General features: G+C 48.2%; 1 protein-coding gene across 1 annotated transcript; it reads left to right on the top strand.

Moving 5' to 3' along the window:
- The first annotated feature begins 820 nt into the window (after positions 1–820).
- On the top strand, positions 821–20791 carry LOC118996717 (ectodysplasin-A). The gene is made up of 7 exons (XM_037060262.1): positions 821–839; positions 2844–2867; positions 9297–9476; positions 11241–11275; positions 12232–12283; positions 15010–15140; positions 16844–20791. Exons 1-7 carry the CDS (start codon positions 821–823, stop codon positions 17093–17095), a joined length of 693 nt encoding a protein of 230 aa, XP_036916157.1. The 3' UTR covers positions 17096–20791.
- Positions 20792–22480: the final 1689 nt, after the last annotated feature.

Here is a 22480-nt window from a genome sequence, read left to right as displayed (position 1 = left end):
CATGAATCTTTCTGAGGTTTCAGCTTACCTTAAAATATCTCTGGGCTGTGGGAACTAGTGCAAGTTATTCAATCCATCTCTTCATCGGTAAAATAAGCCTAACAATACCTACTTTGCTGAGCACTACCTGAGATATGGAAAGCAACTAGCAAAGTACATTGCTCATATGTAGTCAATAAATATTAGCTTTCTTTATTATCTCATTTATCTTCATCAAAGTGTTACGCCTTGAATAGAGACGAAGTACACAAAGTGTTCCCTAATTTAGAAGATAAAGAATCAGAAGAAAAGGATTGCCTGTCCTGTGATCAGTTTGTGGTTGAGTCAGGACTGAAATCAGGCCTCCATGGTCCTGATGTTATTATAAGACTCCCTTTGCTTTCTTTTTTAAAGATTTTATTCATTTACTTTTAGACAGAAGGGAAGGAAAGGCAAAAGACAGGGAGAGAAACAGTAATGTGTGGTTGCCTCTCACACTCCCCCTACTGGGGACCTGGCCCACAACCCAGGCATATGCCCTGACTGGGAATCGAACCAGTGACCTTTTGGTTCTCAGGTCAGCATTCAATCCACTGAGCCACACCAGCCAGGGCACTAGACCCCCTTTTTGAAGTGCCAGGTAGCAAGTTGCCTACCAACATTGATCAAAATCTGTCAGAACTCAATTGTATGCCCATCAAAGCAGTGCCAGGGACTGCTTAGCTGTCTTTCCCACTCTGATGCATTTGTGGTTTTGCCTACACAAAGCATGATGGTTATGAACAGGGAATTGGAATGATAGAGAAATCTTGCCCGTTACCATAGAAACAAATATGTGATCATGGCAATCCTCACAGTAGGTATGGGAAAGGTTTTGAATCATATGGAGAAAGTAAGTGGATATATCTAAAAGGTTATAAAATTCAGCAGAAGTTACTGCTTTTTCTCTGGCTCTAGATGCTCAAATCTAGCGTTGTATGGTCCAAGCTCCTGGCCTTTTATCTCTAGAAGCTGGAAAGCTACAATGGCCTCAAGTGAAAGAAATAGGTGTGGAAGTTGTAGAACCAGGGATTAGAGGTTCAGGTTGGAACTCACAAGAATTATTTACCAGCCATGATGAGCTATATTAGAACAAAAAGGAACTCCAACTGCTGAGCTGATAATGTACTTATTCACTAGCACTTGTGGGAAGTAAGATTCAATCTAATAACCATCTCACCCATACTCTTTCATCCTCATTTTTCCCAAGGGATGTGCCAGATGGCCTCTCTGAGAGCATCTCGGTAACACAAGGCAAAAGGGGAGAAAGGACCGCCTTTGAGTCCCTGTTGCTCTCAGCACCCATCCTGTCATGGTTGTTTTACAAAATAAAAATAAAAATGGAGAGATGAGAAAAGCAGAAAATGGAGGGTAAAAGAATAGATATGGCCCTTGTTGGTGTGGCTCAATGGACTGAGTGCCAGCCTATGAACCAAAAGGCCGCTGGTTCAATTCCCGGTCGGGCACATGCGGGCACATGCGTGGGTTGCAGGCCAGGTCCCCAGTAGGGGGCATGTGAGAGACAATCACACATTGATGTTTCCCTCCTCTCTTTCTCCTTCCCTTCCTTCTATCTAAAAATTAATAAAATATTTTTTAAAAATAGGGATATGTGACCAAAAAAAGTACAGCAGATTGTTAAACTCAATGGAAAACATCCCTTGCACATAATAACACCGACTGGTGTATATGAAATTCCTTTGCCAGGAGAGTCCACACAGACATTGGTGATGAGCACACTTGGCAACCCTCCAGGCCAGAGACTTACTGACTTCTGGTGCAACCTGCTCAGATACAACCACTGATAGAGCCTGCTCTGAGTGGTAACATCGCTGCCGGCGTATTGTGAGGACAAAATGAGGTGATAGATGGAAATAGGTTTTATGAGCCGTAGAACAACATATAAATGCTCGGTATTAACTTTTTGTAAGCTCCATGGTTTAATGTTGTCCGATATTGTCCTCATGGGAGTCTAGAATAGATTTTAAATACCTATTTCTTAAGGAAATAAAATTTAGAAGAAAGACAAGAACATCAAATGCACCTACAGAATGAAGAGAATTGAGTCCCCAGGAGGAAAAACCCATCTGGGACACACCTAAGCTGTGTAGTGGTTGTGAGAAATGCTTTGGGTTTTCTGAGCATCCTCAATTGATTAGAATTCTTTTCTTTGGAAGTAAGTCCCAAGAAAATGCTGGTGATTTCAATGTCAATAAAACTGTTGACACTTCTCTTAAAGAGTTTGTCAATTTACGGTAAATCACAGTGAGACTGCATGTGGCCCCCACATGAATATACTACAGTCGCACTGTTTTAATTACTAACAATTTCAATCACGATAAGGAAGTGACTAAAAAGCGTAAACTGCCGCTGCTCTGCTCCTTCTATGAAAATAACCCTTTTTTTCCTTCCAGATTTGACCCATGAGACATCAGTTCCTCACCTGAATGCATGACTCATCAATCTCAGGACTTGCAGAATTATTGGAATGCCGTCCTAAGATTGTTGAGTGCTGCATTTCTGGGCATCTCAGCTCTATGGAGAAGCAGCCATTTGCTCATTGCAAAGGCAGCCTGAAAGACATTTTTCTCCCTAGGAAATAATCTTCCTTTTAACTTTCTTGTTCACAACAGGCAGAATAACAGTCAGAAACAGACAGTGGGGAGAGTTGGATGGTTGGGAGACACCTTGCCAATTACCTGATTGGTGGTGTGGGGCTCCCTCAAACTGGTAGTGTCTTGGAGTCCTTCCTGTGACTGTCTTAAAGAGTAAACCTTTTCTGTTAATTTCCAGTGACTTAATTTTCCATTTTCTCTTTGTAACAGGTCCAGTTAAAAACAAGAAAAAGGGTAAGTTAAGTTCCTGATTTGATTTTTTAAAATTGCTGTTATGTCATGTCTTTTCTAAAATTAGAAGGAAAACCATCTATGGCCACACCACCCTGAACACACCTGATCTTGTCTGATCTTGGAAGCTAAGCAGGGTCGGGCCTGGTTAGTACTTAGTACTTGGGCAGGAGAAGAAAAACGTATCCAGGGAGTTGGGTTTTTATGTTCTAGTCTTTCGATGCTGGTGGTCTGTTATTTTATTCAGTCCCATGGGGCCTTCTTGAGTGTTTGTAGCTTCCAAAGGGAGTAGTAATGATCAATGAAAGACAGAGCTGCTTCTCTGGCAATATACGAAAGTTGGTTTTGTTAGTCTTTCTTGCTCCTTCTTCTATACAATTCAGTTTCTGTCTCTTTCCTTTATTCTTCCTTGCTCTTTCCCCTGCCCTTCTTCTTTCTCTTTTCCCCCCTTCTATTATCAAGTCAGTGATCACATATGAATGAAGTCCTGAGGTAGCTCGTCGGGACCAGGTATACTACCTCCTGAGAGATATCAGTACCCTATTTCTTTTTTTTAATTTAACTTTTGAAGATTTTATTTATTTTTAGAGAGAGGGGAAGGAAGAGAGAAAGAGAGGGAGAGAAATATCAACTTGTGTTGTCTCTCGCATGCCCCCTACTGGGGACCTGGCCTGCAACCCAGGCATGTGGCCCTGACTGGAAATCAAACCGGACACCCTTTGGTTCACAGGCTGGCACTCAATCCACTGAGCCAGACCAGCCAGGAATAGCCTATTTCTTGGCCTAAACGTTTTGTCTATCCTTTTTCTCAGGTAGTGAGGAAAGGCATTGCTTACTTCAGGATTTCACTATCATTTTCTTTGTGATGGAAAAAACTAGGCTGGAGTCATAGTCTGATCTTTTTAGCCTTTTCAAAGAAGCTCTAGTTGAGCAGATTCATTTGTTGGGTCAGTAAGGCTCTGGTTTACTTGCCACAGGCCTGGTTCAAGGACTTGTTGTGCAAGGGCTTAAGGACTTTCACTGGAGGAAAATCCAGTCTGAACAGGTTCCACGGTATAGGGCCAGGCAACCCAGTTCGCTCCTGAGGACTGAAAGGACCTACTGTGAAGCCAGTTCTAAGTATTGCATTGGTCACAAAGTCCATTATGTTTTTCTATAAAATTAAAGACACATTTTCTATTTCTACCAATATCTTGATTGATTTGGATATTTTGAATATGTTGGCTATCTCCCACTATTGGCTTCTAGTGGGTAGAGGCCGGAGATGCTACTAAATATCTTCCAATGTACAAGATAGCTCCACAGCAAAGAATTATTTGGCCAAAATGTCATTAGTACAAGAAACTTTGCAAACCACTTTTGACACATTTGATCAGTCACAGCACCTTCTCCATACACTACCCAAATCTTTTTTTGCATTTCAGTTGCATTTTTACCTTTCTTGAAATAATAAAGCATAATACACTGCAAATGTTATATATTTTCTTCCATCTTCAATATTAAAATGGCTGTACAAAAATTCACCAATTTTGGTAAGATTTTTTAATGCACTCTGATGACAGCTGTCACAATACAATCTAACAAAATTGCTTTGAATGAAGTCAAAAGACAACTAAATACTACTAGCACCATCTTACAGCAAAAACTAAACAAACTTTTTGGCCAACCCAATACCTATTTGTTTCTGTGTTCTGACCTAGGAAGAAAATAGAGTGAAATTAATGATGTTTCATTAAAATGTTTTAAGTGAAATGATTCCATCTGTTAAGATTTCTGGAGCTTTATGGAATACATTAGCATCCCTAGACTAGGCCCGAAAGACTGGCTTCAGCTGCCACCTCCCATTTCTCTGAGTAGTAGGGTCCTCTGGTAACTTGAGGTACTATAGGCCATGTGGCAAACCCGTATCCCTGCTGTAATGAAGCTGAGGACTTATCAGGCCTCCTGCACACGTAAGCTGATCAAAGCTGGGAAATAGCCAGCTCTCTGGAGTCAGTGAGGAAACCTTTCTCTGCAGAGTCTGGGCATTCCCCAAGATAGTCTGTCTTTGAAGAAAGTATATTTGACTTTCAAACATGCAGTTTTTACCTCTGATCACATTCCTTTAATACAGAAATTATTACAAGGCCAGAATGCTCACCTGGCTTGAACAAGGACACCCTCTGCTCCTAACTCTAGCCCAAGGGTGACTTTCCTTTTTTCTACTTGCTTGTTCACTATGTCGCAAATAAACATTGGATGTTTGTCGGAAATAGAGATACAGGGATGAAGAAAATGATTCCTGCCCTGGCTGGTGTGGCTCAGTGGATTGAGCACTGGCCTGCAAAACAAAGGGTCTCCAGTTCAATTCCCAGTCAGGGCACAGGCCTGGGTTGCGGGCCAGGTCCCCAGTGCTCATCAATGTGGGGCGCATGAGAGGCAACCACACATTGATGTTTCTGTTCCTTTCTTTCTCCTTCTCTTCCCCTCCCCCAAAATAAATAAATAAATAAATAAATAAAATCTTTTTTAAAACCTGTGTCAGTTCTGACATGGATAGATCTAATAATGGATCCTTCCCTTCCAAATTTCCCAGGGTAGTTAGAATTGTGGAAGTACACATGAATAAGTACAGTACAGTATAAAAAATACTACCATAGAAGCATGAACAGCACACTGTGGGACAAGTAGTCTTCCTTGGGGGAGTGAAGGGCCACATCTCAGAGAAAGCAGTATTTGACCCGGACTTTGAAGGATGAGGGGAAAAGAGGGGAAAGGGCATTCAAGCAAAGGGAATAGCATACTCAAATCTCTTAGAAGCATAAAAGAATGTGACATGTTTGGGGAAAACTACACGATGGTTTAGCAGAGGATTGGGCATGGTTGTAGCAGAAAGCAGCACCCAGTTGCATTATTATCCAGTAGGTGAGCCCTGCCAGCGGCAACAGAAGACAAGGGGCTAGGCTAGAAGCCCTGGAACTACAATTCAGCTTTCAGTGCCTCCAGCAAGGACTCAATCACTGCCCCCCCCGCCCCTCCCCTGCTGCTACCTTATATACAGATCATTCCTGGGAGGAGAATGCACATGGGCCTTACACATTTACTTTGGCCCAAAGATTTCCATAGAAATCACTGAATAGGCATATTCCTGAAGAGGTAAATTCAGTTGTTTATTTAATTTCCATTATTTTTAAAAACATTTTATTTATTTTCAAAGAGGCGGAGGGAGGGAGAAAGAGAGGGAGAGAAACATCAATGTGTGGTTGCCTCTCGAGTGCCCCCTACTGGAGACTTGGCCTGCAACCCAGGCATGTGCCCTGACTGGAAATTGAACTGGACTCTTTGGTTCACAGTCCGGTGCTCAATCCACTGAGCCATGCCAGGCATGGCTAATTTCCCTTCTTCGATCGAATTTTTCCCCTCCCCATATGTTGTGCATGTGCATGGGCACAACACACCCTTTTGCTCAGTTGCTTTTAGTTGTTCTTTCAGCAATTTGGACTTTGCCGAAAGGTTAGCAAAATACCCTTTCTGGAAGGTTAGCTTCAAAAAGAATATATATATAAATATTTTCATCTAAGGCTACAAAGGGTAACTTGCAAAGGACAAAAGTCTCTGGGCTTTGCATCATGAAGTGCCCTGTTAAAGTGAGGAAATTACAGAGAGAATTTAATCCTCTCAAATTGTCTCCTGGGTCCATCGGTCATGCTCTTCTCAGGCCAGCTTTGCAAAGCTCTAGAAGTATGAGGAGCACACTTGCCTGAACCTGGATGCTGAGGGGCAGAGGGCACCAGCCACAGAACTAGACCATGACAAGAGCTTCTCCCCCAATGCCTTCCAATGTTTCCTAAGTGAATGGTTCTCTGTTTACACTGCAACCACACTTCTCTCGGACTGGAGGAGTTTCTGGCTGTAATTCTTCCACAATTGCATTAGCAATCACGGGAGACTCACGGCCTTGACACTGGAGTTTATATTGCCCATAGAATACCCTCTAGCTTGAAAATCCCTAGCAGGCCTGGAAATTTGGGGACACAGCACAGCCTAATAGGCACCGTCCTCTGTGTCCATGCTGCCTAGAGAACCATGAGAGAAAAGCACACCTTATAGCCAGGCCAGGCAAGTTTCCTAGCAGCCACCAGGGTAAGTCCTACCTCCTTAAGGAACCTCCGTCGTGTGAGGAAACTGAGAGAAATTGCGATGGAGAAGCTAAGGCTCAACAAGAGGAAGGGATTTGCCCAGAATGTGCCCATGTCAGATTTGGGGGTTTACGGCCTTATCTCCTGACTACAGATTCTTCATTCTTTCCATTACACTAGCTGGAATTGAAACTGGGGCGCTGAATAAGCCCTCCTTGGAAGCTGCCCAAATATGAAGGGAGATGGCTTTTCCTGTTCAGCATCTTGAAATTGGCTAGATCAGGAAACTGAGAAGATCTACTACTTTGCTGCTGTGGACAGTGAGGAGCCTTAAGCTCCTGCCTCCAGGTCTTTTCGGCTCCAGGGGCTCTTCTGGGAGAGCAGAGCTCTGGCCCTTCATTCCTGCCCTTTAAAGATTTTATTTATTTACTTTTAGAGAGAGGGAAAGGGAGAAAGAGAGGGAGAGAAACATCAGTGTGTGGTTGCCTCTCACGTGGCCCCCACTGGGGGACCTGGCCTGTAACCCAGGCGTGTACCCTGAATGGGAATCGAACCAGCAACCCTTTGGTTCACAGGACAGCACTTAATCCACTGAGCCACACCAGTCAGGGCTGCAGCATTATTCTTAAAGGTAGCACAGGAGAAATCAAGACAGGATTCTCCTGCCTCGGGATCTAGGGAGCAGAGAATTGGAGTCAGTAAGGCATTATTTAAGTGAGAGTTCTGTTTCAAACTAAGAAAGTACCACAGGTGAAGATACCATAGTGATGTCTGATAAAAGACTTCCAGGCCCGAGACTTCCATAAAATTTTCAGAAAGCAGTGAAGGGAGGAAGGAGGTGCCCATATTCGACCACCTGCAGTGCTGGAATTGGGCTGCACAGGACTAAACAGAAGGAGCTGCTGTTGTGGGTTCAAGACCACAGTTAGGACCCAGTGAATCTAACTGCATCTTGACAGGACTGTTAGAAGGAGTGCAGCATGGAATAGGAGGATCAAGGCTGGACTGAAAGGATAGTGAGGAAGAAAAGGGAAGAGTTGGTGGGCTTGATTAATATCAATAACATTGTACATTCAAGAATAGGGTCTCTGCGGAAAGACTGGCAAGCTGGAGTATTTAGCCTCTAAAAATGGAGCTTGGTGGGTGATGGTGTCTTTGAGAATATGTGGGCTATTATATGGCTGATGGTAACTATTCTTCTGCGTCCACACAAAGAATGGAATAAGAGCTTAAACTGCCACAGAACAGATTTCAATTAAATATACAGAAAACCTTCCTAACAGTGAGGGGCGATAAACATTGGACCGTGTTGCCAAGGGAGTATGCAGAATTCCCTTTCCCAGAGACCTTTAAAGATAGGGTTTAGAGAGCTCAGCTGAGAAAGCAAGATCTGCTGCCTCCTCCTCAGCGCTCTCTACTCTCCACATGTTCTTTCCTTGTTTCTTTGTCTCTCCCCTACCCCTTCCCTCCCCCTCTCTCTGTCTCTCTCTTTTTGTTAATCCTCACCCATGGGTGTTTATTGACTTTAAAGAGAGGGGAAGGGAGGGAGGGAGAGAGACAAAGAGGAACACTGATGTGAGAGAGAAACATAGATTGGCCGACGCCCATATGTACCCAGACCAGGAATCAAAGCTGCAACCTTTTGGTATATAGGATGACACTCCAACCAACTGAGACACCTGGCCAAGGCTCTCTCCCTCCCCAACCTCTCACCTCCCAAATTCTGTCCCAATCCTCATTCCCAGTGAGCACAGGGTGCCCCCCGCTTGCCTGGTTCCTGTACATCTGACTCCTATGGGAAACCTTCCTGGAGCTGAGGTTGCTAAGAGCAGACTGTCCTCCTAGCTTCCTCTTCTATCTGCATCAAGTCCACCAAACTGCGACGTAAATATGAATGCCATTGTCTTCAACAATAGCCCAAATCTCAGGAGTCTAAAAAGTAACCCATAGGTCTGGTCACCTGTCAGTTGAGCTCCTTTGGACTCAGCTGAAATGTCCCCTCTTTTTTGAAGCCTTTCCTGACCTCTTTGCAACTTTTTTCCCTACTGCAAAGGTAGCACTTCTACTTTCCTGTCACTGTTTTTCCTTACCTCACTGAGCTCCTTGAGAGCTATTTATTTCTATTATATTCAACCCAACTCTGAAAATGATCATTCATGAGAGAGGAGAGGAGTGGGGTGGGGTGATAGAGGTGGTCACCTCTTTAATAGCAAAAATTCCTAGAGGGCTGACTTTTTGGCATTGGAAGTCCGCAGAACTGCCAGTATGTTCTCAGTCAGTAACTGCAAACGTGAGACTAAATCTTGTCTTTCAGGAAAGAAGGCAGGACCTCCTGGGCCAAATGGACCCCCAGGACCTCCAGGACCTCCGGGACCCCAGGGACCCCCAGGGATTCCAGGGATTCCTGGAATTCCAGGAACAACGGTTATGGGACCACCTGGCCCTCCAGGTCCTCCTGGCCCTCAAGGACCCCCTGGCCTCCAGGGACCTTCTGGTGAGTTCCTGGTCCTCCACCCTCCCCCAGGCTCCACTACGAGCACTTTCTTTTTTGTAAGATGTTATGTATTTATTTTTTTAGACAGAGGTGAATGGAGGGAGAAAGAGAAAGAAACATCAATGGGTGGTTGCCTCTCACATGCCCTCTACTGGGGACCTGGCCTGCAACTCAGGCATGTGCCCCGATTGGGAATCGAACTGGTGAACCAAAGGGTCTTGGTTTGCAGGCTGGCACTCAATCCACTGAGCAACACCAGCCAGGGCTCCTTTACCAGCACTTTAATAGAGCAGGGCTGGGTGTTCCTAAAAGCAGTATCAAATGGGGCTGGTGGTGGTTGTGTGCAATAAGAAATTCAGGTCTCCTGGCTCAGTGTAAAACTAGAGATTAAACATGCCAGTAGGGCCTGACATGCTCTTACTCTTGGCCTCTCTGTAGTGAGCCAGTAAACTCCTATGAGCCTGAGACAGAGGCCCTTGAGGGTTCACTGAAGTTCCTGCAGGAGATGGATCGAGTCTGCTCTGATTTCCAGCATCTAACTCCTGTGCTGATGCTGGTATGGGAAAGAATGTTGCAGACTGGACAAGACACCAAGAGTAGAACACTCTCGTCCCATGCACTCTAAAGTGCCCTTCTCATAGAAGTAGTTGCTGATAGCTGTGGAAGGAGCAAACACAGGCACCATCAGCGTCCTGGGGAAGAACCAAGCACTGCTTGCACTACATCATTACCCCACCTCATTGCCCATTCAAATAGCATTTAATCCCTTTGCCTCTTTCCCTTTGGGCCCAGAAGGGCACCCAAGAGATAGAGATACAGATCCAAACCTGCCTGATTGGATTTAACAGGACTCAAACTGCCTGACTTTAAGTCACTTGTTATATCCCTCTTCCACTCTTCTCCTGTATCGTACAGGTGGGGGGGGTTTTCATAAAGGGTTAAAGATTTTATTTATTTTTAGACAGAGGGGAAGGGAGGGAGAAAGAGAAAGGGAGAAAAATGTCAGTGTGTGAGACATACACCAATCAGTTGCCTCTCACACACCCCCTACTGGGGACCTGGCCCACAACCCAGGCATGTGTCCTGACTGGGGATCAAACCAGCAACCTTTTGGTTCACAGGCTGGTGTTCAGTCCACTGAGCCACATTGGCCAGGGCTGTATTGTAGGGTTTTAAACAAATGGACTCTTTGTCACTGACTCATCTAAGTCCGAGAATTCTGCAGCAGGACTCAGATCCTTTGACTCAGTTCAAATGGGGCTAATTAGTACTACCATGGCTGCAGGACAAGGAGTTGGCAGATTTTTTTTTAATTCAGTCTTTCCAGGAATATTAATTGAGTGCTTTCTATATATAAGAGATATACTGATCAATAGTCCCTGTTCTCATGTAGTTTATGTCCTAGAGGAGGAGGGAGACAATTAAAGATGCAAGATAATTCCAAATGGTGATGCACTTTACCAAGAAAACTAATGGAAGGGAAGCAAAAGTCAAAAGAAGCAAACAGCATGATCTTGGAGTCACACAGTGACAGGAATGCTCTCATCCATGTCTGTGGGTTCTCAGTGGGACTTGCCTTGGGCCAGCATTGGCAAGAGGCCACTTTCCTTGCTGGGTGCCAGGCCCTCTGGAGATACAGGTCAGGGACCAGTGAGACAGAAGGAGTGTCCTCTCCCATCACAAGGCTCCCTCCTCAGGCTACCACGGGGAGGAGGAAGGCCAGGAGACAAGGCTTGCCCCTAATTGTCCTGTCCTGTTTTGCAGGTGCTGCTGATAAAGCTGGAACTCGAGAAAACCAGGTTGGCAGAGAATTGCTCCTGTCCTGGGCAGGGGGGAAAGCCACAGGCTACAGCCACCTCTCAGTGCACTCCCTGTTAAATTTGCCAGGCTTTACTTTGTGAGGATACCCTGGAGGTTTTGAGATTGTTCACTCACAGCCCCCTCTCATCTCCATGAATAGAAAATCTTTTCTCCGGGGCCTGCCTTGAGCTAAGGGAATCCAGTCTTCCCATCTTCCCACTCCCTGCTCGTTTCTCCCCACTGCACAGGAGATAGAGGGTCCCATATCTACACACGGCAGGCAGCTAAAATAGGCCGCCAGACAGGCCTTGTTCACCTGGGCCTCCCACTCCCCCAGTCGCCCCAGACACCTTGTCAGCACTCAGACCGCCAGGGATCAGGAGCTTAGAAGTTGAAGAGTACGTCCTTGACAATCAGCCAACCAGCTCCAGGCCAAGGCCAGCCCGGGCTCCTTTCTGCCTTAACGGTCTGCAGGGCTCCTCCCTTGTCTTTGAGCTCCCTAATCTGTCTCTATTGGCAGGTTCTACTGCCCTGCCTTGCCTCATCTCAGCCTCCCGCGCTGCAGCTGTTTGGCCACAGTTAAACCTGCACAGCTGCACAGTGCTTGATGGCTTCCAAGGCAGTTTTATATCCATCACCTCATTTGATCTTCAGACATCCCTGTGAGGGAGGCCAAGGGGTTCTTCTAATTCCCATTTCACAGTTAGGGAAATGAGGCTCAGAGGTACTACATATTGCTGCAGTCACAGAACTAGGAGGTGGCTGAACTACAAAATCATATGGCACCTGCCCCCGCAAGTCTCACTGTGGTCACTAGCATCCCAAGACAGGGAATAAGGGTCAGAATTGGAATCCGAAAGGAAACTGGAAGTCAGAGTGGAAACATGGAAACTGGTGCTGAGTGGGCTGTCATTTCTCACCGTGACTCCTCTCTCTATCATTCTTATCCTTCCAGCCAGCTGTGGTGCATCTGCAGGGCCAAGGGTCCGCAATTCAAGTCAAGAATGGTAAGAGTCCAAGGAGACTCTCTCGATAAGAGGAGCTTCCCCTCTACCTTACCCCCAGCTTCCAAATCATCACCCAGTCTAGTTCCTCCTGGGCCCTGAGGTATCCAGAGCACTAGGGCTGTTCCTTACTCCATGTTGCCCTCTGCTGTCTGTCCTGGGTCAGGACTGGTTGCTACACCCAAATGGCAATTAGAAACACTGCTCAGAAACCTGAAAGGCACTTGAGGCACCATGTAGAACGGGAATTGTTAGGAGATGGAGGTTCTGTCAGAGTCACCCGGAGGGGATATATGGAGTTTGATCGACATTTTCACAGTGCAAATCAGAGAAGGGAAAACTACATAAATGTAAATTCCCGCCTGATGGCTCTGCACAGGGAGGCAGACGGCATGTTAGACTCTCCAGGAAATGTGCAATGCTAGTGTCTACAGAAAGGGAAAATGGGTTTAAGGAGGTTCAAAAACACTGATTTAATGTAATCCCTGCTTTTAAAAACTGGGGAAACAGAGTCCCTGGGAGATCGGGTAATACCGTAGTAAATCCTGCTGCTTTATATTTGTATAGTCCTTGGGAGTTTTCAACTCGCTTTCTTTGTGTTTTATTTTATTTGATCTTCACAACAACCCTGTGAGGTAGGTATAAGCTCCTTCTTACAGAGACTGAAGCTAGAGCTCAGAGAGGTTATTTAATTGGCCCAAGATTTCAGTTGCGTTTAGGAGCTGGGATTCAAAACTACATCTCTCTGACCCTTTCCACTGCACTATGTGCGTATGCTCCACCGAATGAGTAGGATTATTTTCTTCCCCGAAGAGAGAGACACGGACATTCATTAAAGAACAGTCCTTTGAAATAATGGCCAGTCCCCAGAGTGCACAAAGCTGAAATGCATGAACACCCAGGAGCCTTGGGAAGCAGCAGGCCAGCCAAGGTGCCAGATGCTTACAGAGCTTGGAGGGGAAAGGAAGGGCTGTGAGTGCAGGTACAGGAAAGGAAGGTTCAGAAACCTGCTACAATGAGGACAGCTTAGAAGAGCCCAGCCCCTAGTCCTGAACTGGCTGGGCCAAGCTTTCTTTCTTTTTTCTTTCTAAAGATTATTTATTCTTTTTTTTAGAGAGAGAGGAAGGGAAAGAACCATCAGTGTGGGGCTGCCTCTTACGTGTCCCCTACTGGGGACCTGGCCCACAACCCAGGCATGTGCCCTGACTGGGAATTGAACCAGAGACCTTTTGGTTCTCAGGCTGGTGCTCAGTCCACTGAGCCACACCAGCCAGGCCATGGCCAACCTTTCTTAAGGACTGGGCCCAGCTACATGCTGCGCTGCCACCTGGGTGCCTGACTTAATAGCCTCAGAAATACACATCAGAGCAGAATGGCACCAAAGCCCAAGTGGTTGTGCCGGTACCAGGTGCCTTGGGCCCCAGGGCTGTGGTAGGGAGCCATAACCACCACCTGTCCAGGGAGGACTGAGATAGGCAGGAAATAGACATGTTTGGGTTTCCGCATGGGTGGCCTCGGTGTTTATTCTATGCCAGAAGCTACTGATTTTGCTCCCACTAACTGCCACATCACAAGTCTAGTTACAGCCCTTCTAGGCCAGTCCCCAGTAGCAGTCTATGCTGATCTTTAGTTCCACTAGGAGGAGATGGGGCATGGAGGCGGGGGGGGGGGGGCAACCATCATGCAGAGCAATCTTGAAGCGGCTGGGGCAGGGCTTCTCCTCCTAACTCCTTTCCCATCTACTTATCACTTCAAGGGGCAATGGCCGCCTTTTCCAGAAGGGCAGTTTCCTCACACCTTCTGAGTCTAGCCAAGGATGGGTATTCAAAATGTCTTTTCTTGGGTGGAGAATGGAGAGTTTTGAGGGTGGAAAGCAGCCCCCTCTTTCTGCCAGATGGAAAGGGAAGCTCTTCCTCCGCACTGGTGTGCTGGTTTCCCATGTCCAGCCAGGGCGGTGCGATGACCCCTCCACCCTGAGTGGGCTGAGCTGAGAGACAGAAGCGCTGCCAGGGGTGCCCCAGCTCCCAGACACCCTCGCTGTCCCTGTGGCTGTCTCTAATGCTGCTGGCAGTCTGCCCCTACCTCTCATCAACCCCCGTCTCCCCTGTGGGGCCTTATTACTGACAGTCACCCTCTCTGGGTGCTATGAGGTCTGACCCATCCTGATCCCTAAGGTTCTCCAGGGAGACGATCCCTTATGCTAAGCGGTTTCCTGGGAGCCCAGCAAGGCTTTCTAGAAAGGAGTGGATGTGGAGGAGTCTCTTACAGAGAAGGAGAAAAATCTATGGACCTATAAGACAATAGGGAGATTTAGGAGTTGTGGCTGGTGAAATAAAATTGAATAATAAGAGCTAGCCTGCCACTCAGTGTCTGAATTTTGCCTGTGCAGGCACCAAGACAACAAAGGAAATAGGTCAGTGTGCCCACTCTCTTACTGCCCACTCTCAGTTCTAGCTAGGAGGTGTTGGTGAAAGACCATTCCAGATGGGGAAGGGGGTGGTCGGGGAAGGAGAGAGGGAGACAGACAGGGGGGCCTGAGGCAACCCTGGCAGCTGCTTTACAAACAGAACTTTTCTGTGCTTCCAAATGCTGTTCTTACAGCTCAGGTCTCCTGGGCTTCCCAAGTTGCATTGGGATGGGATGGGGGTTGTGCATGTTTGAGATCTCTTGTTTCTATTGTCCAGATTCTTCTGACATGTACTGAGTGACTGCCCTTCTCTCATACTGAGATCTTTCAGGTGGAGTGCTCAATGACTGGTCTCGCATCACTATGAACCCCAAGGTGTTTAAGCTACATCCCCGCAGCGGGGAGCTGGAGGTACTGGTGGACGGCACCTACTTCATCTATAGTCAGGTAGAAGTGAGTACGGTCTCAGGCCTAACTCTTCTTATATCCAGAATGCAGATCTGGTGCAAGCCACATAGGGGCACTGTGGAGCCAGCCAAGACCAGCCAATGGCTAACTTTCTGCTTTGGGGGGTGAGGGGGCTGGGGACACTGCCCTGGGAAGGAGTTAAACAGAGGGGAAAAAGGGGGCTGTTTGGGGGCTTATTCCTAGCCAGATACTATTGAAAGACTGAAAAGAGCCCCCTCCGACAGTCTGCCACCCGATCCCATCCTGCAGTGCTCCGGATCCTTATTCTCCCCTGCCCCCCAACATGTTTGATGCTACTGCCAAACTTGAACTCTGGCTCAGTCCCACCCTTCCAGGGCTGCTGAGAACCCCTTCCCCCCACACTGCCAGCTTTGAAATGAACAGGGCTCCTGTGCACTTTCTCTCTGCTTCAAAAGCATTTTCTGACTATCCTTCCTTCCTTTTTCTCCCATTTGTCTCTTTAGCTTTCTCTTTCTGTTATTCTTGCCCTCCTTCCTGGTATCATTATTCCAGCCCTTTTCTCCCTCTGTTTTTATCCTTGTCCTGTCTGGGCCCAGTCACCCGGTCTGCCACCCTACTCCCACACACCTGCTTGTTGCCTCTACCAGATGGCTCCTCAGAGCTAGAGATAGATGAACCCCGAGGTTGGGGCTTCTGTGGGGTGGGCAGCAAGCAGGCAGATGGACAGGACTGTGGAGCCAGCAGAAGGGCCTCAAAGGGGAGTGGCCAGAGAAGGTGGGTTAACAAGCATTTGCTCCACCAAGCACCTTGGTACAGACTGGGTGCTGACCAAGAAATTGGGTGGCACGTGAATTCACTGCTCCCTGAGGAAGAGCTGGTGGAGGGAACAATGTTTGATAAAGTGAGTAAGGGAGACAGATGAGGGCCACGATCCCACGGGGACAGGTGGGTGTAATCCCAATGTCCTATGGGGCATCTGTCCTAAGCTGCAGTGGGGCAGATCAAAGCTTGCTAGTGAAGGATAAACAAATTAACTTTCCAGGCCTAGGAGAGAATTGGGACTCACCTCAGGCTTTGGACACTGTACAAAATGGGAAAATCCCTCTGACTCCGGGCCTTTGAACACAGGCTCACACTGTCTTCCAGCCACAAAGTAAGGTCAGGGGCCCGGGTTTTGCCCTTCCAAATTCCTCATCTCATTAGTGGTGGAGTAGACATCAGGCAAGGAGGCCAAGGGATCCGGTGAGGATTCCAGCAAAACACAGCAGGGGCGGGGGCTGGTTGCAAAAGGGCTGAAGAAAGGAGGAGTTGCCACTGTCCCCTCTCTGGGAGCTCAGTGGCCTCTTCCTTTATCCACAAATAGCCCTTGGGACTAGAAGCTAGTTTGTATTCACACGTATCTGCTGCACTGACTGAGCCCCCTGTGTGCATGCACAGCCTGGGGCTTCATGCCCGGCAGGGGGTGGGAGGCCAATAAGGTATACTTCTTGCCCTCAGAGTTTACAGCTGGTATGCTGTTGCAAGAAAGATTGGCCTGGCCATCTGAGCCCCATGACAGCGTGGGGGAAGCACAGACTCTAAGCCTGTTGCCTCCACCTTTCCTGTCAGCTAACTAGCAGGCCTACAAGTGGCACTGCCCCTTCCCTTTGGGAAGGGGCAGCTCTTCTGAGAAGGTCCCCGCCCTCCTTCCTCTCTCCCCCAATCTCTTCTCATTGCCTCTCACCCAGGTGTACTACATCAACTTCACCGACTTTGCCAGCTATGAGGTAGTGGTGGACGAGAAGCCTTTTCTGCAGTGTACCCGCAGCATCGAGACGGGCAAGACCAACTACAACACCTGCTACACAGCGGGCGTCTGCCTCCTCAAAGCACGGCAGAAGATTGCTGTGAAGATGGTGCATGCTGACATCTCCATCAACATGAGCAAGCACACCACCTTCTTTGGGGCCATCAGGCTGGGCGAGGCCCCTGCATCCTAGATTCCCCCTGTTTTGCCCCTGCCCTTGTCCCTGTCCCAGGTTTGGGAGCTGAGACCTCCCCACAGAAGCTCCTAAGTGCTGCTGTGGAGTGAGGTATATGGGTGTGGCAGCTGCAGAGAGAAATGCTCCACTGCTATTTATTCCCCAAAAGCATGGCAGGGCCTGCTTGCCTGGCCAGAATGACCTTGAGCTTACAGGACAGTTGACGGAGCCCCAGGGTTTAGGTGAATCAGAACTGTCTTCCTTGTCTCCACGTGGACTGCCTTACAGCACTGACTCTTCCACCTCAGGTCCCTGTTGGCAGTTACTGTTTGCTGCAGTAAAGGGAAGGTCCAGGACAGCAGGCGAGAGGAAGCAGAGGTGTGCTCCGGACTGTGCGAGCAAACTTTTGACCTCAAGGCAGGCTGCTGCTCCTCTTGGGTGCGGGTGGGGCCAGAAGGGACTGTTGCAGCCTAGGGAGAGGGGCAGGGAGGGGAAAGGCCAGTGCTTGTGGCAGAGACCAAGGGAGAGAAGCCTGCCACCTGGCTGGTGACCCAGCCAGTGGAAGCTTTCTTGCTGTGGCACACTGCAGCCAGCCAGAGGTTCAGAGAGCTCTTCCTGCTCAGGCCGAGAGCCAGGTCAGCAGCTTGCCAGGCTTTGGGAACAGGAGGTTTGCTCCTCCTTGAAGTGAGTGCAAGGGATGGCCGAAAACTTGCCTGCAGAAGAACCTGGAGCCAGACTTGGGGCAAAATGTCTTTCACTTTGTTTACAGCTATGCTTCAGGCTCAGAAAATGCCCTGGGTCCCCTCCTAGTTGCTCTCCCACCTGCCCCTCCCCAGCCTGGCTAGACCCTCCTGTGTCTTTCTCCACAGGGCCTACCTCTGTCTGAGATAGGCGCCTAAGCTGGGACCTATGCTTACATGAGTCTGAGATACTCTCTAGACACCGTGGCACAAACAGAACCTTCCATTGTCAAGCAACACAAATTTTCATCTAGTCAAGGTTGGGACTGGGGACAAAGCATCAGACCCAGTGATCTCCAGAAGTCCCTTCCAATGTCAATATTTAGGCAGCTGCTTTAATAACCGACTAAGATGCCCAACCCCCAACCTGCTCCTGGGCATCTGCAAAGCAGATAAGATGGGGTATTTTTTCAAGCTTTCTGCAAGCTAAGTGGGCATCGGCCCAAGCCCTATCTGAAAGCACAGCCACTGGTGCCCTGATAACCCAGTGTTTCCTCATTCTGGCTTCAGAAAGCCACAGTGCAGCAGCATCAGCATGGATCCCAGGCCCGCACCCCTGCATCAAGACCCTGAAGGACCTGGCATCTAGGCCTTGGGGCAGAGCTCTGCCCTGTAGTTTGCCACTTCCCTGAGCCTCCCACCAGGCAATATGATGGGATTGTGCTAGGGCCTTATTTCTAAATGCCCAGGCCCAGCCTGGTGCCTGGGTGCCAGGTTCAGCCCCAAGCTGAGAGGGCCAGTCTTGGACAGTCTGCTACTCTTGCTGCTGCAACATGTTTCCTTTTGAGGAGATGGGGAATGAGCTCCTTCAGGCAGCTGAAATTGACCAAGAATGACACATACACGTGTCTCAGCTATGCCTTCTCTTTCTAAGCAACCACGCTGCCTGGTTGCTTAATAAGAGCCCTGCAACCCCTGGGAAAGTGAGCCTGAGGCATGTGTCAGGCCTTGTTTCCTAGTAAGTGCCTTGCACATCCCTCCACTGCAGCAGGAACAGAAGAAAATTTCTCCTTCAAACTGGAAAGGTACTTTCTCTCTTTCCATCTCCTTTAATAAAATCACAGATCCTAGTGTTTAGACGAGGCTCAGAGAAGTTAAGTGCTTTGACCAGGATCTCACCCTACTGAACTCACCGGCCTGTGGCTTCCTTCCACCAAGCCTGACTCCAAAATGATTCCATTGAGCCACAGCTTTGCATTAAATTTGCGGTCCTGAGAAAACTGATAATAATGGTAACATGCACCGCAAATGCTTGTGGGTTGTAGGGAGAAATGCAGAGAAGCCCCTTTTCATTCCCTGATGGTGGTGCCCATTTTCCTGGCTGCCAGAGGCTCTGTGGCAAAAGGGGAGGCTGTTTCTGTGGGAGGCAGCCATCAGCCAAGAGCTTTAGAGCTCTTGCATTCAGAACCGTCTTGGCACCACATCCAAGCAGCAGGCCTCCAGCGCCCACAAAAGCTGATGTGTCACCCTTGTGTCCTTTCACCCAGCCATGAACCAAGCAAGCAAGAGGCACAGAGCCCCTGCTGCAATGGGACTCCTTTGGTGATGCTACAGTTGGATTATAGGAGCTGGCCACTTTCCACAGCTACCGAGGGACTCCTTACCTCTTTCTACCATGCCACAGAGAACTCTACTGCCAGGATCTCTCAGGGAAGGAGGGAAGCGTGTGGGCTGGTCTGAAAGCCAAAAGGCTATAATCCTAAAGGGCAGTCAGACACCTGTCCTATTCTCCTGATATGGAAGGGATTATAGGGGAGGTAGGGGGTCACACAAACCCATGATTCATAAGGAACCCTAGAGAGAGGGGCATGAAGAGGGAAGCAATAGGTAGCTGGGGAGCCCTGTTGCAGCAAAGTTCACTGGCAAAGTAGTGAAGCAATTTACTAATAAGAGAATATGGACATAGATTGGCCATCTGGAATTATGCTGATGGGAATTTACAGGAAGGCAAAACCTAGCATGGAGAATGGGACAAGGACACTTGTGAGCAGGTGGGTGACAGATTTGAAGGAGAGTCACATGGCAGGAGTTTTTGCCAGCTGCTTGGGCTTGAAAGGCCAAGACTGGCACCAAAGTCAGCTGCCGGGGCTGCTCATTTACAGGTTCCTTGGGAAATACAGTCTTAGCCTCATTTGCCACTTCATCCATCGTGAGTCAAATTTCTTCTGCTGAGCAGGAAAACACTAGGAACCATGGAGGTGAAAGAGACTGGCATCCACACGTGAGAACGTGTGTTTTATGGAAATTTTGGTGGATGCAAATCAACTCAGAGAGATTTAAAGCCAGGACGGCCTTTGGAGGGAATCTTGCCCAACCTACATTCTGCCCCTTGGTACACAAGTAGAAACTGAGGCCCAAAGGCAAGGAAGGTGACCCACCCATGGTGGAGTTGGGACTGGCGGACTCAGCAGAGGTGGAGGAACAGAATGTTCCTGTCCCACACAGCCCCCTTCTTTCTTCCACCCCCAGACTCAAGACCGGAAGTGCTTGGCCCCCTCAGGAGTTTGGCTAGGCAGGGAGAGCAGGGCTCAGCCTTAATTGGAGCTCTTTTCCCCGCTTAAGGTGCTCTCCCAGCTCCAGCCTCTGTACTAGAAAGTTCTGCACTGGCCTAACACCAGGAAGTCCTGAAGCTGCCATGATGCTGCCTCAGGTCCTGTTCCTGCCTGGAGGCTCCCCTAGGCCATGTGAGCACAAAGAAGGGACCAGATCTTTTTTGTTTAAATCTGTGTCAGGGCACTCTCCAAGGGGACTTGCGGTGTGTCATTTCTTTATTTAAAAAGCTTCCAGCTGGGGTGGGGGTGGGCTGTGTTGTGAGAATGGCCTGGAGCAGGCCAGTGCTGCTTTGAGGGTAGGCATCCAGTGTGAGATACTGTGTATATAGACTATACATAATGTATATAAACAGGGATGTAAGTTTGTGTAAATTAATGGTTTATTCTTTGCAAATAAAGCTTTTTCCCCCCTCCATTCTTCATATTGGCTTGAACAATTCCTACCTGCCAGGTGTTTTTTTTTTTGCAACCAATGCCACATGGAGCTGAAGGAAAGACCAAGGCTTCCATGGCAGAGGGGCAATGAAGGAAGGGGGTCCCAATCTCCTGTCAGAATACGCCATCTCTTCTCGGTGCCCTGGACCACACACCCCCATCCCCATCACCCTAGGTCTTCTGTAACTGCATGTCCAGTGTGCTACAGGTCTTGACATCAGCTTGAGGCTGTGATCTCTACAACACAAATTGCAGGCCTGGGCCCAAAGCAACTTGGGTAGATCCAGCTGCCCACTCCCATGACATCCACCAGTCTCATAGACAAGGAGACCTATGTTCGGAGAGTTTAAATAGCTCACCCAGCTAGAAAAATTACATAGACTTTCAAAGAACTGTTGACAAGATCCTACACTGTGAGCTTACTGTTAACCATTGAAATGTCGTGAAATCTAGGGCATTGTTTGCTCAGAGATAGGAAATGGGCAAAAATGTTTGGCAGAGAACAATTCTGTGTAGCACTCCAGTGTACAGCGTTCAGTCACGTTCACAAATTCATCTAGGGAGCGATCCCCAACCTTTGTGGTACCAGGGACCAGTTTCTTGGAAGACAACTTTTCCACAGATTTGGCTGGGGTAGGGGTGGGCCTGGGGGTGGAGCTCAGGCTGTAAGGTGAGTGACAAGCACAATGAAGCTTGGCTCCATCGCCGCTCACCTCCTGTTGTGCAACCTGGCTCCTAACAGACCTCGGACCTCAGACCAGTATCGATCTGTGGCCCAGGAGTTGGGGACCCCAGATCTAGTGTGTTGGCCTGGCCTGACTCCCACCCACCCCACTACTTTCTGCCTGACCAAGTTGCATCTGCCACTAGGCTGGAAGTTCTGTGCACAAGGAGCCCAGTGAAGGCTAAAAGAAGCAAGAAGCTCACAGGAGTAGGACCAGGTAGCAGCTCAGGAACACCGAGCTTTTCTCAGTCCCAGCAGCCTTTACCCCCATTGTGTAAGTATTGAACATGACACTTCGGCGGGAATGTGCACACTGTAGCCTATCACAAATCAGTGCCCAGGTGCACAGAGGCTGGGTGTTGGGGCCCAAGCTGGTCCTCTGGCTGCCTTAGGTAGGAATACGTGTTTTGTTGTTGTTGTTGTTTTTCAGGGAAGCCAGAATAAAAATACCCTACAAGGGTTCAGGGAAAATGTCATCTCAGGCCCAGGGAAGTAAGAGACAAGAGAAGTGGAAGCATTTCTTTGCCCTACTGGGTACAGATATCACCAGAGGCAGGCACCCAGGCAGAGGCAGCTGATCATACTGGTGAATATACAGGATGTTCTAGACTGAACTGACAAGTCAATGCAGATAAATCACAAGGACTGAGTGACATTCATCCAACAGGAATGGAATGGAGGGCCATGGGCCAAACTATGTAAGCTGCTACTGCCAGCCATCATCAGGCCGAGTCCAGAAAACTCACCATTCAGGAGAGCTTTACGGTGGCCAAAAGCCAGGCACCTCATTCCCATTTTAACAAGATGGCTGACTCTAACACAGGGCAGAGTCAGGGAGCCAGGCAAGGATAAGCAAATTGCTGGGGGAAAGAGAAGACTAGGCCTGGCCCTGAACCATTCTGTCACAGCAATATGACATGAAAACTGAGAGTGGACTGACGGTGGTAGAGGA

The sequence above is a fragment of the Sturnira hondurensis genome, unplaced genomic scaffold (genome assembly GCF_014824575.4).
Source record: "Sturnira hondurensis isolate 20B ecotype Veracruz unplaced genomic scaffold, ASM1482457v3 Scaffold0011568, whole genome shotgun sequence".
Taxonomy (NCBI): domain Eukaryota; kingdom Metazoa; phylum Chordata; class Mammalia; order Chiroptera; family Phyllostomidae; genus Sturnira; species Sturnira hondurensis.
The sequence above is the reverse complement of the archived record's forward strand: the minus strand, read 5'-3'. Positions and strand labels throughout refer to the sequence as shown.

Excerpts from the sequence above, each read along its gene's own strand:
- LOC118996717 (XM_037060262.1), top strand. Across the intron at positions 9,477-11,240 it reads TGGCCTCCAGGGACCTTCTG|GTGCTGCTGATAAAGCTGGA; the intron begins GTGAGTTCCTGG and ends CCTGTTTTGCAG. Across the intron at positions 11,276-12,231 it reads CTGGAACTCGAGAAAACCAG|CCAGCTGTGGTGCATCTGCA; the intron begins GTTGGCAGAGAA and ends TTATCCTTCCAG.